The sequence below is a fragment of the Brienomyrus brachyistius genome, chromosome 10, assembly GCF_023856365.1.
Source record: "Brienomyrus brachyistius isolate T26 chromosome 10, BBRACH_0.4, whole genome shotgun sequence".
NCBI classification, from domain to species: Eukaryota; Metazoa; Chordata; class Actinopteri; order Osteoglossiformes; family Mormyridae; genus Brienomyrus; species Brienomyrus brachyistius.
Genome location: NC_064542.1, coordinates 26425968 through 26443703, shown reverse-complemented (window position 1 = coordinate 26443703; position 17736 = coordinate 26425968). Strand labels below are relative to the sequence as shown.

The 17736-nt window shown below is 42.8% G+C and overlaps 1 protein-coding gene across 5 annotated transcripts; it reads right to left on the bottom strand.

Annotated features, from left to right (window-relative positions):
• Window positions 1-411: 411 nt before the first annotated feature.
• On the bottom strand, window positions 412-17115 carry nxf1a (nuclear RNA export factor 1a). 5 transcript variants are annotated; one of them, XM_049027457.1, is made up of 22 exons: window positions 16934-17115; window positions 15410-15469; window positions 13840-14050; window positions 13589-13733; window positions 12341-12424; window positions 11950-12054; window positions 11756-11836; window positions 10899-10968; window positions 10697-10785; window positions 10300-10407; window positions 10076-10185; window positions 7219-7255; window positions 6546-6614; window positions 6399-6454; window positions 6067-6174; window positions 5925-5983; window positions 4381-4496; window positions 4254-4296; window positions 4051-4123; window positions 1900-2082; window positions 1504-1564; window positions 412-695 (listed from the first exon to the last, which is right to left on the bottom strand). In XM_049027457.1, exons 1-22 carry the CDS (start codon window positions 16995-16997, stop codon window positions 657-659), a joined length of 1971 nt encoding a protein of 656 aa, XP_048883414.1. In that variant the 5' UTR covers window positions 16998-17115; the 3' UTR covers window positions 412-656. The 5 variants fall into 5 exon arrangements, with proteins under 5 accessions (XP_048883414.1, XP_048883415.1, XP_048883417.1 ...); XM_049027458.1 differs by lacking the exon at window positions 16934-17115 and adding an exon at window positions 15537-15765 and having other exon boundaries at window positions 15410-15496; XM_049027460.1 differs by lacking the exon at window positions 16934-17115 and adding an exon at window positions 15537-15764.
• Between the last annotated feature and the right edge of the window lie 621 nt (window positions 17116-17736).

Sequence of the window (17736 nt, the reverse complement as noted above, 5' to 3'; positions counted from 1 at the left end):
AGCGATAAAATAAAGCACGCAGTGATGCGTATTAAGATAAAACAGTAATTAACGTTACGTGTGTCTGTGTTCAACTTCCGAAGACGGATTTCTGAAATGTACTTTATGCAGTATATAGTTCAGCAGTTCAGGTAATGATTGTCAAACATGTCCACGTATCACGTTATCTTCGGGCCAAGAGACATTACCGAAAGTGACCCGATTATATTACTGACGCAATTTGTGCCTAATACCCATAGTAAGGAAACATCAGGATTCTCTTGGTATTAGGACCTGTACCTATTGCTCATTAGTTCACTTCCTTGCAAATAAACCAACTGTTGCTTTGCCATTTTAAACAAGTACTGGTTCATTTACTAAAATACATTTTCAAAATGCAAACCGAAAAAGGAAAGACAATAAAGAGACCAATCATTTATTCAAATTACTGTGTTACTTTAATAAATCATGTTGTATTACTAGATTTATATATATATGTATATATAAAACAAAGCTCCAGACTTTGAATGGGTAGTCAGGTTTCCTATGTTTGGACAATTAGACAAAAAGAAACTAGAATAAAAACAAAAACAGGAAAGCAAATGCATATAAAAACAAATAGGTATGATTACATCTCACAGTTGAGTTATTTTACAATGAGTTTTATTTCTCCCTTTTCACTTTATGAAAGCAACGTCTGGGATCTTCCCCTGAGCCTAGGAAAAAGAAGAGGCACAGTAAGAATCAGCAGATTAAAGTACACAGTCAACAACGAAATTAAATAGTGGTTCACTTAGGGCACTTTTCCGCCGCACAAAGTACGGTACTTTCACTTTTCCACTGACTTCCAGTCGAGGACCGGTACCGAAAGTTCCAGTACCGAAAGTTCCAACTCAGCTGGGGTACTACTTTGGTACTTTGGGGTGGGGCTGGCAAACGTATTTGCTGTCGATTGGTTATGCAAATAGCCTGCCGCTGAACCACAAAATACAACCGGCATCTTTTGAAACTCACAGCGAACAGCGAGAAACGAAATAAAAAGCAGTAGAAACGAAAATATAAAAAGTAAAATGGAAGGATGGACAAACACAGGCTTTAATCACCATATGGTCAGATGAACAGATCCAGAGGGATTTAGATGCACGACTGGAAATAAAAAGAGTATTTGCCGTAATAGCAGGCCGCTTGGAAGAAACGGGGCTCATGCGAAACACCGAACAATGCCGCTTGGAAATAAAAAAAAAAATAAACTTAAGCAGGAACTACAGGAAAGTGAAGGATCATAATAACGTGTTTAAATACAGCGAAAGAAATACCGCACCCGCTCTGTGATGTCAGTCAGGGGCGGGCACTGATGTCATTTGGCGCCGGTACCAGTTTTTACGCCAGTGGAAAACTGACACAAAAGAAGTACCGTACTTTTGGTACTTTATGGGAGAACCCAAAGTACGGTACCTGGTGCAGTGGAAAAGTGCCCTTAGTTCATTTAAGATTCTCTGAGAACAAATCAGATTAATAATTCACCTTCAGCTGTGAGAAGATCTCAGCAGCTCTGTTGAAGTCCCAATCATTATCTTGCAAACACCTTAAAAATAAAGCAAACAAATGATTTACTGCAGTATATTCTTGTACTGTTCAGATGTATAAGTGGAGGTGATTTTCCACTCTAGGATTTTAAGGGTAGCATAACAGTGGGATGAAAAGGTTTGATTTTGTTCAATGTTCAGCAAGTATATTTTGGAAACTACAGCCAACTTTCACCTATGAAATCATACAGAAACACTGATGCCTGAAATAAAATCAAGTGTTTTCTACCTATATACTACAGTACCTAACCTGGCAGTGTAATGAATCTGCCTAAAGTGCAAGTCACTTAAAGCATCCGACAAATGTAACAAATTAAATGGTTGTTTTACTGACTTCTGGGACCACTCCAGGTTCATGCCTGACTTCTGGGAGAAAGAACTGAGCATTTCCTGCTGAGGGGCAGAGAGGGTAGGCACAGGGCTGCTGGAAGGTGTTGGGGCAGGGGCTGCAAAGGCTTTGCGGATCTCCTCTGTTGTGGCGTTCCGCACAAACAGCTCATCATTCACGATACAAAGCCTGGGGGACAAAACATTGCAAAAAGATCACAAACGAGCGGAACACTTTCAAGAAGTCTAGAGATCACAGAAGCCTCCCAAATATGGATTCATTACCACAAAATAGTAACAAAAATCAGGGTAGCTGCACAACTTAAAATGTCTTAAATACCTTTTTCAAAACCACAAAATAAAAAAATATTCCACAACAGAACTAACCCACACAAACTGAAATGTCCAGTTTGTCAATTGTTTGTATCAGCAGAGAAATTAAGCATGGATACTCATTTTCAATGGAAGCTCTATTTAAAAGAATATAGTAATACCAATTTCACTAGATTTCATCTTTTATCTGTAGTCTTCTTCCCCCACCCCCAAATAACTGCATACACTGAATCAGAGGAACCACATTTAAAAATGTATTGGTGTATTGTGATAAAGTGATTATTAAGGTGGCAATTCAACTGTATTGTTCTGAAATGACAGAGTCAGTTATAAATTAATCTTTCTGGTGGCAAAATCCTCCAGAAAGGAGGATGCTCTTGAAGCTCTGGCACTCAGATTCTCCAAAAGCAGGACGACGGGGGATGGAGCATTAATAACCATAAGGGAAGCATTATTTGATTTTTGCACAACAGTGCAAAAAAAGATTTGTTTTGCAAGCTACGGTACCAATGGTCAAAACACTGAGGTAAAAAAATAATGCTAGCCTCCGAGATGCACAATATCTCAGTCAACATATTAGTATCTGCTGATATGTTAAAAAAAAGCAAGATACTGGCAGCAGTCTGGTTGGTCAATCTTGACCAGGACTGCTGGCTAATATTTTAACTTTATTAGTTAAATAGACCAAGGTAGCAGCACCACAGCTAAAGACAGGACTACAAAAATAATGGTTGCACTGGCTATTGAGCCACACATTCCATAGTGGAGGATGGGGGATTTCGTCAGCTCATTCACCACTTATAAAGTGGCCGCAAATACTGGCCTGAAACGTGTTCATAGTTCATTATAAAAACTTCTCTTCCACAAAACAAAAAGGACCGTTGAGTCATTCCATTAATCTACAATCAGCAAGTTTCACCACCAGCTAATTTCCGCATCAATGCGCCACTAGCCGGCCTGGGTGAAAGCAAACAATCAGGCAGAACTTCCTTTATAAGTTTCTTTTTCTGTACAGTTCAATAGTTGGCCTGTCTGACAATTTACACTAATTTGTTCTCCCCGTTTAATAATTACCATAAAGTTCTGAAACTTCTGAAATAGTTACCGCAATGTTCTGAGATTCTCCTGTCTTATATTCCACTAATAATGTGTAAATCAGTTCCCATGGCCCTATTTGTGAAAATTTCAGGTGACATTAAAATGGTTTGAATTTACGTTAGGTCAAAATAATCGAAAAATTTATCAATTGAAATGATTTGTGGTAGAAATTAAAGATTTTCCATGCATCAAATGGTTCCCAAAATATCTGTAATGGAATCTCCTTGGGGGCAGTGATTTACACCACTAGCAGAGCCCACAGTTACTGTTAATACTGAATGCGGCTGAGCACATCTGACTACTGCTGCTTTGCTGCACTTCATCTGACGTCCAGTAGGGGCAGCAAAGAGCAGCTCCTGCCATTTTAGTTGAAATTAGCCCACTTCTTACCAAGGTTAGAGGGCACCCAGAGGTACAATACATAAAACCCAAGAAACACCGAATCTACAACAATATATGAAACCCAAGAAACACCGAATCTACAACAATATTTGGGTTTTATCATCAGTCTGTAGACAATGACAAATAGTACCATGATTTGGATATTTTATTACTCAAGATTTAAGGATCCATGGCAGCCCTACAAATAGCATAAGTTGCCTCCATGCTACAGCAGTGAGAGTCTCTATGGCGTTTATATAACCGAATGTCTCAAAGTCAAACGCAGTAGCAGCAGGTAAGGCAGCAGAGGTGCGAGGCTGCTGTAGAAGCGAACGTGGTCACCTACCCTGCATTCCCAGCTGGCACTGCGATGAAGATCCGGGAAAATGCCCGGACAGCATCTCTTGATCGGCCATCCACTGAAAGACAATAGGAGCAAATTTCAGCCCTATCAGAGGTCAAAAAAATCAAAATACAAAACGCTGACTAGCAGGACACTACTAGAAAACAAGATGGTAAGGTTTCATAGCGGAATATATGTAATCTCACCTTCTTTGAACACCCCACTGACCGTGAATGACAGTAACGTGTTCTGTAAGTAAAATACAATAAAAGAAAATAAGCCTTTGAACCGAGAGAGAGAGACAGAGAAAGACAGACGGGTCCAGCTACTCACAGTGCAAGTGCTGACGTCAACGGTAAAGGATGCAATGTCATGCTGGGTTTTCGGCAGCTCGTTCAGGAAGGCCACCACGTTTAAGCGCGTGTGTTTGAGCAGGCGGAACCGCGTCGCTGCAGGTTCAAAGAAAGGGAGTGGATCACACACGCTGCAGGTGACAAGACCCGGAGCTTCCTCTCAATATCATTATCCAACTCTGCACATGTGAGAGCTGAGCATTTAAACCAAGATGGCTTTCTCCACCTAGTACCTATATTAGTCACTGTCAGTGACTTCTACAAGCATTTCTCAACATAGAAAGAATGCCACGTCTCCATTTATTCTCTACAAATTCGTGTTTTTACCTCTTCAGATGAGGAACAGAGGGCGTTATTCGAGAAAGTACCAAAAAATAGGATACTTTGAGGTGATGGTTTTCCAGGGTATTGACAGGGTATTTTGTGCTGAATTCGAAAAATGGCTGCACTATATTACACGGCTTGGCAATGTGCAATTAATAAATTGAGAGTGTGCCCTGCGATGGGCTGGCCCCCCGTCTTGGGTTGTTCCCTGCCTCGTGCCCGTTGCTTCCAGGATAGGCTCCAGACCCCCCATGACCCAGTAGGATAAGCAGTTTGGAAAATGGATGGATGATTAAATTATGGAACAGCCTTCCTGTTAGTTTAGTGCAGTAGATAAAGCCTTGGGTTCAATTAAATCAGAGCTAAATAAGATTTTTAAAACTCAGCTATTAGTTGAATTCTAACCAAATAAACTTGTTGGGCCAAATGGCCTCCTCTTGTTTCTGAATTTCCTGTGTTCTTATTGTATGTTTATGCACATACAATTCTTACATCAATAGTCAGCTATATTTTTTTTTAAAAAAGGCTTTTTCTTGCTTTCAATTCTGCTACATATTCACTACAATATTTTTACTGTCAGGAGAGGGGGGGGAAAAAAAAAAAAAAAAAAAAACTTAGTAAGCTTTGTGATTTTAATTATTCCTTTTATAGATTCATATACGTTTAAAAATCAGTTTAAAAGTTTACCTCCGCTGCTTTTGCATGAGTGCTGCATGCGCTGCTGAAGGCGATCATAATCATTTTCATCCTTGCTGTTTAAATCGCTTGAAGACGGGTTTGTGGAAAATTTATGAACTCTTTTTTGTTTTATACACCCCCCAGTATTTATTACAACAAAATCACTTTGCTCGGACAGCATGCTATATGCATGCTGTAATAATATATTCAACAAAATACTTTTTAATTTGTTGTGCCATCCGGATCTCTGCTGTACTTATTCTTACGACCAAATTGCATTTTTTTTTTTTTTTTTACTTTGTTTATCATTATTTTCACAACTGTTTAAGGCAGCTTTTGTATTGCGTTCCAGCAGCAGGCCATTTATCTAACAAAATCGGCAAAGACAGCATTTCACGCCCCAGCACAAAGTGGCAGCTCAGGTGTGGCACTTTCAGAACTGGAACTCGACAGATAGTCAATGGAAAAGGGAAAGTACCAAGAGTACGGTACTTGGTGCAGTGGAATAGCGGCCAGACTTACTAGGATCTTTGAGCTTTTTAATATTGCGACTGTCCTTGTGGTAGTCCCCCAGACTCGACCTGGGAAGGCAGGCAAAAAAAACACGCATTAGAATGGTGCGACAGACAGACGGGGGGCCCCCAGACAGATGGGGTCAACCTACCTAGAGGGGTTCTGAAGGGAGAAGGGGATGCTCAGGGAGAAGCACGCCCCATCGTGGTAGGCCTCCAGCAGGGGCTGTCTGTCAGCGGAGTCATAGTAATTGTAATACCTGGGCAAACAAAATGACATTAACTGACATTAGATTTTCATAGCAGCCCGAGCTTAACATGCCCATCTTTATATGAGACCACTGGGAGAGACACTCCCTCTCCCCCCTGAAATCTGAAGCTGAATGCCCACACGTCAGCAAGGGCAGCGGATGGGCCTTCACATGGCTGAACTTCACAGTACAGCACATAACTGTGGTACAAACACACTAAAGGAAGCACTTACTGTTGTAGGAATCTCAAGATGAGGCTCTTGATTTCATCCGACACGAAGTAGCTTCCCTAAGTTTGCAAAGACAGACGGTAGTTATTTTTCTCCGCCCTCCCCCCCACCGATAACCAATCATGAGAGAAAGACGTAGGCACAGGTTACCTTGCATGGGGGTAAAGTGGTTGGGGCTTCCACATCAAAACCTATCGGGGGCGGGAGGTCATGGCCGTCCTAGAGGGATGCAATTTCAATAAGAAAACATGGATGAGGAACCCAACAGAACATCCAGCACAGAGAGGGAAGCTGCCGACAAGGTTAATTCATCACTTAAAACCACGTAGTATAATCAAAACAAGCAACATGATTCCTGGGGCGAAAGATAAACCGAAATCACAGAACGCCCGACATTTCTGAAAAGCTCAATGTGAATGAGTGGGCGTCATTCGTAGCGTGTGCACCATCACGGCTTACTGGAGAACAAACACTCCCATTACATTGTCCTTCAGGGCTTAATGATTGACTAGCTCTCCTCTGACCAACAGGAACTAGGTCGCAGGCAGAGGCTGCCTGGACCCAGAGACGCCTATTTGCAGAATTGAGAAAATTTCCTCTAAAACTTCAAAATTCTTAACCCATTTTTTTGGCTACAATAGCAAAAAAAAATGAATAAAATAAATCCAAAGGGATGTGCCTAAGGGTCGGGCCTATGCTGTAGCATCCAGGCCCCTGCCTGGAACAAAACGCAAATGCCCCCATATCTAAGAGCTTTGCTCATCTGACACAATTCATCGTGACACACACTTGCGTTCCACCTTCGTCACTAAGTTTTTCTTACCAGCTTGAGGACCCTGGGGAAGCGTTCTCGCACGGCGCTGTCCAGCGTCAGCAGGAAAACAGAGAAGAACAGAGTGACTTTCAGCTTCAAGACTGGCGACCACAAGGTGCTGCTAAAGAATAGAGACTTACCTTTGGATAAGGACAATACAGGCATAGTCTGATATTTCTCTATGCCAGCTTCACATCCAAGCAAAAACAAAACCACACACTGCATAATTACTGTACTGTAATGCATCAAACTCCGTTCAAATAATGTGGGGGTTAGAAAAGAAAAACTGCATAAGTTTACATATAACAGTGCAATGTGGTACTAGGTTCCTCATCTCAAAGGTCCCTCCCATCCCAAGGTTCAACCCCATTTTACTTACCAACTTAGCCAACTTACCTGCCCCTCCCCCCCCAAACACGCAGAAACACAATGACTACGCACTGCTTCTGACAAAGGGAGATGCATGCAAACTTGAGCCCACACGCACACACACGGATCGGAAGTCTCAAGATCTGAGACACACAGAACTTTACGACAGACCCGAGATTAGGAAACATGGGAAGTGCCATCTATAATGACACAGCAACCGGTGTCAATGCAGATGCAAGTTGCAGAAGAGAAAGGTTCCTCCCGAACTGGACTTACTCAACTCGAGATACGACAGACCACCACATTTAACCTCGTAAAATCGGTATTAGGAGTATCGTCACAGAGGACGACGGCAAAGACGGGCGAGAACGTTTGACAAACTGGGGGGGGGACGGGCTGATCCCAGAATGTCGAGATGACAGCCAGGGCAGGCTTGCACACACTGGCCCGGGAGTCAACACACTCATTCGCATTCAAACAAAGGCGACCGCAGCATAATTGAGAGCAGTGCTGAGATTGAGATCGAGACCAGCCTAGAACATACGTTTGGCTCAAAGAGAAGAGACAGATGTTAGCAGAGGAGATGGCACTATACATTCCCTGCCCTTTGTACAAAAGAACAGTGACACAACAGAAGGAAGAAGCAGCACAGTGCAGCTGCCACTCCAGAATGCTTTGCAGTGAAAGGAGAAGTCCTCAGATATAAATATTGATGATGTTCTAGTCAGTATCCTTCTAAACCAATTACAGTAGATTCGCTACAGAACATAGATCACAGGAGAATTCATAGACAAGATTTTTCACTGGCCCTAGCATACGTTTTGGACCCAGACCCTGATTTAAAAGGAGGGTTATAATTTCCTAAAAATTTATTTCATTTAAGGCTACAAAACTAGCCTAGTTTTGAAGGGAATTTTTCAAGGGCTTGAATTTGAAACCCACTTCAGTGGCAAGGTGTTCACACTGGCATAAAATGTCAGCTGTCTGCCACGTACGTGTGAACGGGGCATCTCACACCCCACTATGAAACATTCTGAGATCCACAGAATAAAAGGTGCCGAGGGAATGTCGGCTGTTCTTGTTTTGGGCAAAGCAAGGTGACGGTAAGGCCTCAGTCAGGGGAGGGGAGCCCCGGCTGAATCACAGGAAACGGTCACCAGCTGGGGCAGGCAGCACCTCCCAGAACAATCTCCATTTTAAAAGCTTTCCCCACTTATCTGCTGTTAATGTTGGAGACGAGCTCCCCATTGGGGAAAAAGTGGAGACGTTCAGGCTGTGATACTGAACGAGTCTGATGTTGTGTCGTCTGTGCTTGGAGGGTGTTGTGTGTCAGGCTGGAAACTTCCCCCTCTCTCTCCAGCTCAGGGACGTGTCATGTGATAGCATTGTCTTCTCCAGAGTTAACATCTTGTCGTCGCTTGCCGTTTACGTTGTGGCCAGATGCACGACTGTGCCTGTCTTAGGTTGCCCCAAACTCACAGGGATCTTACCCGTCATTGGCTAACCAGCCTTCTTCACTGGCCAATTACAATGCCTCAAATTCTAGTAGTGGGGGAGGGGAGAAGATCTATAACTCAGTGACACCAGTGTATACAAAACTTGACATTTCAAAGATTTCATTCTTGCAATTTCCACATTTTAAGTCCACATCTTCATTTTTGTTCACTTTTCCAAAAGCTTAAAAGCTTAGAAAAGTGGGTTCTTCAGTAATCCTTAGTGCTCTTGAGAGATACAAAATATCATCGTAAATATGCTGCACCAACTCATGACTAGACATCATCAATTTGTTTTATCCTATGATAAATTTAGAGACATGTAAAGCATTAACGTGAAATTTTTATGGCAACTGCACTGCAATCACTGAAAGAAAAAAAATAAATAAGAAACCAATAAGCAGACAAAGAAAATCAAAACCAGTATGACAGCCAGACACACACACACACAGGCAAACACCACCAGGTTAAAATGCTGAAAAAAAACAAAATTAGTTTAGGCAGTCAATGGTTTTCATTCAAATGCTACTATTGGCGCACAGTAAAACCGAAACATTGGTTAATAATTTGCTTAATATACTATTACCGTTTCGCGAGTGCTGCCTCTCAGACCAAACAGTGCTGTTTTGAGCACAATTAAAATGAGGCATAGTGTGCATTTATGTGTACATATACGTGCATTAATGTAACGTACACCTTCCGTTTACAGTGAGATGAATGAGCTTGTGTGGATCTGGAGGCTAGAATTGATACTCCTCCCAGCAGGTACCCCACAGAAACCTGCTCACCACTCAGTAAGAGCTCAGGAAGTAGGATCTCCCCCTTTATTACGAGTTCGAGTGGCCGATCATATAACCATTTGGTTAAGGAGGTGGCGAAATAACCTCGTGACCACATTCCCCCCAACCCCCAAAGACACACACACACACATCCTGGACATGCATCCTACAATGCCCAGCTCTTGCCAAACACTGGCCCTCCCCGCCCCTCGGCAGTGCACTGACCTGATGTAGCTCGGCTGGTCCTTGAAGTGGTCGCACAGAGGGTTCCTGTCCAGCCACATCTCCACCAGCTTGAAGCCTTTTATCTTGTCCAGCTCGCGCTCCGTTCTCAGCTGCCCAGGAAGAAAGACCGTGAGACAGGTGTCAGACATATGAGCAGAGGCAAACAAAACACTGTAAAGCCCCCCCCACCCAAACACAAACAGAAGAACATCAGGACCACTCGCCTCATTCTGTGAAAGGTTTAACGTCTTCAAGCTGGACGCTTTACTGACCAGCTCTGCCAAATCATCCAGTTTGTACAGTCGATTGTTGCTCAGATTAAGACACACCAACTGAATGAATGAAAGAGAGAGAGACTAAACATTTGCAAAACCAGACCAAACAAGCATCTTCTGAATCCCAATGAAGACAACTGCCCTGACCCCTATCTGGCAGCAACAAGGTACAAGAAGTGACTGATGGTGGCTATTTTTGGTCATTTGCATGCAACTGAGAACAAGAGTGATGGCAATTTTTCAAATTTAGTATAAAATTAATTTTGCTCTGCTTCCATCAGCGAGCCACTACAGTATACTAGTCTGTTGTAAGTCACTCAGTTACTACGCTCATATGACAGCTCACCTCGGGAATGTTCTCCTCGATGATCTTGATGATAGCTTGCATGCAGTTCTTCCGGTTCAGGACCACATCGATATTCTGAGACACCAGGTCTAAGACGCCGAGGGGGAGTTAGGGGGCACACGGCACAAAGACGACGCCAATGGATTCATGCGTTCGCCGTAATGGACAGCACCACTGAAGAGCTGCCGGGGTCGATACATACCTGGGTCCGTACGGATGCTGTTCAAATCCAGGGCTTGCTGGGAGCCGTCGAAACGCTTCGCCATACATTGCTAGGGAGAAAAAAATAATTTTCCCCACCAGAAAAGGATTACCCACTCACATCACTCAAAAACCATCAGTGTGCAAAATAAACCAAGCTCTTCATCTTCTTCCATCTTTTGCTAGTGCAACATGAAAAATGATAAAATTCTTCAATTATTCATTCTTCATGTTGGGACCAGAAGATTGTTCTGGGACACTGCCGAAGGCGATGGCGTATTTATAGAAAATCTAAGCCACAGGAGTAGCCTAAACAAAATTACCTGCTGTAACAAAGACAAACCTCATGGCATCTAAATAAACAGCAATCCAAGAATGCCAACACATCTGAGGGGGCGGGGGGTTACTAACCTAAATTTAGCCTCATGTAAATGTGCAAACTAACAAACAGAACCAAGTTCCAATGTAGAAAACATTGGATTTCTGTACGCAATACTCGATATTTTTAAACAGCCTCCACACTGAAAACGAATATTATATTTTTATTATATATATATATATATATATATATATATATATATATATATATATATATATATATATATATATATATATATATATATATATATATATATATATATATATATATATATATTGTTTGTTTATACACAGCATTGGGCAAAACACTGTTCTGTACGGCTCAACTAAGACAACACAGAGCTTAGATAATTACATAACACAGCCATGGTACAGAGTTAAATAACATGCTAACAGACCTGCTGAATTCTTTAGTCCTGCCTAAGATTTAAGCTGGTCACTCTTATCTAGTGTCTCAATCTTCTTGTCATTCATATTCACCTTCAGGTGCTCCAGGTCCTCTGGTTTCAGTTCTGTCTGGATAAAGGCCGGCGGTGGGCAAGAGTGCATCAAGACAGTCACCTTAGAGGATGAGGGAACAGAGGGGAAGCCGCTCACCAAAACAGCCATGAAAGCTCACATAGCCTCCCATTGAAAGAACAGCAACCTTAGCTTTTCAGATCACTCAGCAGTACCTTGTAACCTTCTGGGTCCGTGATCTTGCGGGAGACTTTGCACAAAGCATTTGCTGTAGAAGCGTCTTCGATATAGAACTGAACTTTGTTACCCTCTGTCTGATACTGAAGAGAGACAGAAATCTGAATTTAAGAAAAAGTCTCGTCTTTTTACACAGCAGAAAAATTACTAATGAAGCTTAATAAGGTTGCCGCTTCGAAATCTGCTAATTCTGATGTTTCAATGTCAGCTCACAATATCTTAAAGTTCAGGATGGTTTCAAGTCATACTTATCACGCTTACAAATTCATGTCCCGCACCAATAATACATTAACTGGACTCATCCATGTTTTCAAGGTTAGTTAGTGTGAGATAAAACAGAAAAGTGCAGCTGGCAGAAAGTCCCCGTACATGAACTGGCGTGAACGGCACGGTGCAATTATCCTTCAAGACGGTCAGCAGCCACTTCTTCTCGTATTTCTTTCCGTGAGGAATCTACAAAAACACAGAAAATCAGTCATGCTGGTACCATTGTACAGCGGGCATCAGATCACATCAACCACCACCCAGGACACTGGTAAGCCACTTTGGGGGAGGAGAGGATTCCCTAATGTTACAGGGACAGCAAAGGGACGTCATGCACAGACATACAAATACAGTGGTGCCCTCTTATCCCCGAGGGCAACCCCCCCCCCCCCCCCCCCAGTGGTTGCCTGAAATCACAGATCGTACCAAATCCTATATATAACAGTATGTAGATATAGGAAAAAACATACTTATGATCATTTATGAATTAAACTATGCACAATATGAAAAGCAACAATATACAAATGAAGTTTTTATTATTATTATTTTAAAAAAAGACAGGGTTACTTGAACATGCGATACCACAATCTGATAATGGGTGGTTAGCGTATACAGCGCGAACACGATGGACAAAGGGATATTCACGTCGCGGCCAGGACGATGCGAGATTTCATCACGCCCTTCAGAATGACGTAGTGGCGGCTCTGAGGTTAGGGATCTGTGACTGCAACTGGAAGGTTGCTGGTTCAAATCCTATGAATGTCTGGAGTGATTCTACTCCATTGGGCCCTTGAGTAAGGCCCTTAACCTGCAATTGCTTTGTCCTGGGTAAGACATTAATCTACATCCAGCCCTATAAGGAGGTCCTCCAACTTACAGGGAATAACTTGGGGGTTGGTGGCAGGATTGTCACTCCAGCCACCAGAAAAAAACCTCACATTGGTCCATTTGGACTAGTGTGGTGCTGAGGTATCACCTGCCATGTGGCTACACTCAGATTCTCATCGCTGAGGTGATCTGTCATGTGATGGGAGCAGCAACGCGCTGTAATCAATGCATGATCTTTACCTACCTCAGAATGACGTGCGATTTAAAACTTACACTGTTTATTCCTGGAATTTTCCATTTAAAATTCCCGATTAACCGAAACAAAGTGAAAATAAGGAGGGACCACCGTGTTACGAAAACTGAGTGAGTGGATCAGGCCATACATGGTCCCATCCAGAAAAAAAAACATTACCAACACCATCAGTATCAAAGATATTATTTAAAATAAAATGGCAGGATTCAGTAAGTCCAGATTCCTCATTCTGCTAACAGACATGGACCTCCTGACCAGTCTGCAATACTCACAGTCATCCTGAACCAGTTCTTGCGTCCTGCTCCCCCTCCTCCCCCACCTCCTGCAGGTCCACCTCCGTAGCCCCCACCTCCGCCTCCCCTTCTATCCCGATCAGGTCGGTTGTGTCCCCTGCGGTTTGGCCTATCATAGGGAGTACTGTGGGCGGGGGGGGGGGAGACGATCATTAGTAAACTGCATAAATCAATCTGAATACGACCATAAAAAGCATACAAAAGACTGGCAGGTGCCTGCAGGTGCTCACTATCTACGCTGCGAGGTTCCATCCTGTGAGCTGTCATTCATAGCCACGTCTCCATCGTCGTCTTCAAACCGAGTCCTGGGGTTCGGACCACCTCCCCCGGGGCCCACGCGATTCCGTGGCCGTCCCAACTGCTCACTGTACATCCGGCCTCTGAAGGGACCCCGACCCTTCCTGTTGCGAAACTGGGGACCCCCAACCCTGTCGTCATGCTCTGGACAAGACAGAATTTGAAATAACACATTTATTTTAAATATCAACAGCCAAGAATCAGAATAATTTTTATTCACCATGCACATTCACAGAAACGCACAAGAAGTTTTTCCTGTTGCTGGTGTTATACATCCATCCATTTTCCAAATCGCTTATCCTACTGGGTCGTGGGGGGTCCGGAGCCTATCCCGGAAGCAATGGGCACGAGGCAGGAACAGCCCAGGACGGGGGGCCAGCCCATCGCAGGGCACACTCACACACCATTCACACACACATGCAACGGCATCCTGCGGCAATTTAGCAACTCCGATTACCCTCAGCATGTTTTTGGACTGTGGGGGGAAACCAGAGTACCCGGAGGAAAGCCCACGATGACATGGGGAGAACATGCAAACTCCACACACGTGAGACTCGAACCTGGGTCCCAGAGGTGTGAGGCAACAGTGCTAACCACTGCACCACCAGGCCGCCCCCGGTGTTAAACATAAAATAATAATTAAAAAACTTGCATATAGATGCATCATATGGCAGAAAGTTAAACCTTGACATACAACAAGTGGATATTATACATCTATGCCAGGTAATCAAACTTAGTATCATGGCCAAAGAAGAATGATTCTTTAATGTTAATGCATGCAACAGATTTTGGCCAATAGAAGCTACTCTCCACAAGTCTTAATAGTTTACAACACTATGATCCCTTAAATTAGATATCCAAGGACAAATCAGATTATCGTCATTGACCCCAAAGGGAAATTCTTGTGCATACAGCAACAACTTACATACAGCACGGACGAATATACATTTAGTGCAAAACAGAGAAGGTGTAAAGACAGCAACCATAGTCCACTCCTGTTCAAACCGGACAGCGTCAACAATAAGAATGATGGGAAAATAAATCATTCCCAGTCCCGGTATGCTATTTAAAACCAAAAGTTCCACATTAGAGCCCCATATCAATGACATCTTACAAGCGGCAAAATATTTGCATAAAGGCGTTTTTACGTAATCTCATATCAACACTGTTGCATCCCATTTCCAAAACAACGTGTTCCTCTACATTAACGTGGACAAAAAAAAAAACGCAGCTTGTAGCCTAAGAAGCACGTACTTAAAACCCCGTGTCGTGAATCTTGTGTTGATGCGTGTTAATATGGGAAAAAAGGTCACTCACGGAGGTAGTCTGAACGGCTACAAGCGTTAAAAAGAAACAAAGAAATCAACGTGTACTCCGTGCAGCGACCAGGGCCCTGCATCGCCATGAAGCCATATACACAGCCCGAATTACTTCGTTTGCGCACTTTCGCGTTTACTGTAGCGCTTGAAGCGACAGGCAGGACTCAGATTCTCCTCGATTTACCTTCAAGCAGCCTGCCATTGCTCCTGACCTCTCTCTGGATGAAGGAGACGCCATCACAATCTATGGATACGGGGAAACTCCATTTTACTGCTAGTTTTAGTAAGGAAAAAGACCCAGGGACACTCACCATTGTAATAGCGGGCATCGTCCGCTGTCGCCATATTATACAAAAATACAAGCTTAAAACAGGTTGTACACCAGCAGATAATTAGTCGGTCGAATAAATGTTATCTATGAAATATTTATGAACTGATCTGCGATGATTTGCTTTTATATATAGTCTTTTCAGCCTCTCCGGTGTCAACGACGGCGCGGCCTCGTTGTTACTGGAGAGCAGTGCGCATGTGCAGAGGGCGTCGATAGGGGCTGTAGTTCTCGCAGCGCCCTGCAGAGGCCGTATTCCGCGCATATGAGCTCACACTTAACGGGCGCTTTTGGTACGGAACTTTCGGGACTTTGCTTAGCTGACTGGCGTGAGATTTAATCGTGGACGAGTCTGCACACTCATTTACATATATGCAATCGTTATATTACCTTGTAAGTAGTGTGTACGGTTTGCAAACTACCCCGACGGGTTTGATGTAGCCAAATTTAGGTTTAAAATGGAATAATATAGATTTGGCGTAAGATTTCTTGCGTGAGCGTCAAATTCTGAAATGGTGAGTTTCACGCCAGATGCGCGAGAGCTGGCAACCCTGCAATAGAAAATGGGAAGTACCTTAGGTACCGTACGAAAAGTACCAGTGGCCTGTACTACGGAGCGGGGTTACTGGCTTATCGGGATAACTTGTCGGATTTAAGGTAGTCTTGGCAAAATGTAAGTGAACGAAAATGAAGTCCATTTAAGCTGTGGTACCTTAAATCCGACAAGTTACCCCGATAAGCCAGTAACCCCGCTTCGTAGTACAGGCCACTGGTGTGGCAAAGTGCCCATAGTGCGCTGGTAACGCTAAAATGAGCATTTCAGATCAGACCAACGTGTGTAAAGATACACATACACATTTAAAAAGTCGCCATGATGTGATATGACTTCATGGGGACTCCATCCATTGTGTTAGAATCGAGCCTCAAGTTCGTCGCACTCATAACTTGGTGTTAAAATCGGATCACTGACACGCTTATAAAATACCCATATATAAAATGTTATATATTTTTTCTGTTTTGCCATGCGGCTATTAGACCCCATACTCACATCGTGATAAACGTTAGTTGATACTTTACCGTTTGTTCATAGTCCCGTCTGGTAGCACAGCCTACAAATTATAGTTAGCAACTGCATTTATAAATATTTGTGTAATCGATTTAAAACATACGACTTTAAACATGATGCCTAACTATACCGTATTCTGTAAAATTGGTTGCGTAACAATTTATGAAAATTGGTGTACAGCAATCTAAAGCTGGTTAATTCGTAACTAGCAACAGCTGATTTTTGCATGTCAAAACCTAAAGTTTTAACCTTTTGTTTAATCGGCTATATTACACAAATGTCTCTTGGAGAGGAGAAAAAAGTTGTTTTTTTACCTTCATCTGGGTGAATATAAGCTACCACTGCGAGGTTGTCGTACCGCTTTCGAAAGAAAGTCATCTTGTTATCCAATTAACTCGATTTTAGACGTTGGCAAACGAATGATTGCAGATAAAATTGATTTGGCCGCTGGTAACTGCGTCAACTTGCCAACTTCCACGCCGGTTTCTAAGTGAGCAGGTAGGTCACGCGCGGGCGCACGTTGGAAGATGGCGCGCAATGAAAAAATTACGGTAATATATCACGGCTGTGATTCGGTTGTAGGCACGAGGCCGGGGATTGTCACACCCTGGCCCGGATCTATACTGCTCAGATTGGAGCGGGGGACAAATAAATACATACATACATACATTACATACATACATACATACATAGATAGATAGAAACTTTATTAATCCCTCGGGTAGATTCCTCTGGGAAATTCGGTTTCCAAGAGCACAGCACCGACAGAAGTTACACAACGTGAGCAAATGTTATATATATACATATATAGATACAAAGACAAATAAAGTATACAAAAGGGATAAATAGAATAAATAGGAATAAGAATACCAGGGAATTGCACATTTCCAGTATTGAACCAAAAGTATTGCACAAAAGTATTGCACAGTGAAGTGAAGAGGCATTATGAATGGGCAGCATTTCATACAATGGACTGTGACTAGAGAAATAATTTATTATTATTATTATTATTATTATTTTATTATTATTATTCCATCCATCCATTTTCCAAACTGCTTATCCTACTGGGTCGCGGGGGGTCCGGAGCCTATCCCAGAAGCAATGGGCACGAGGCAGG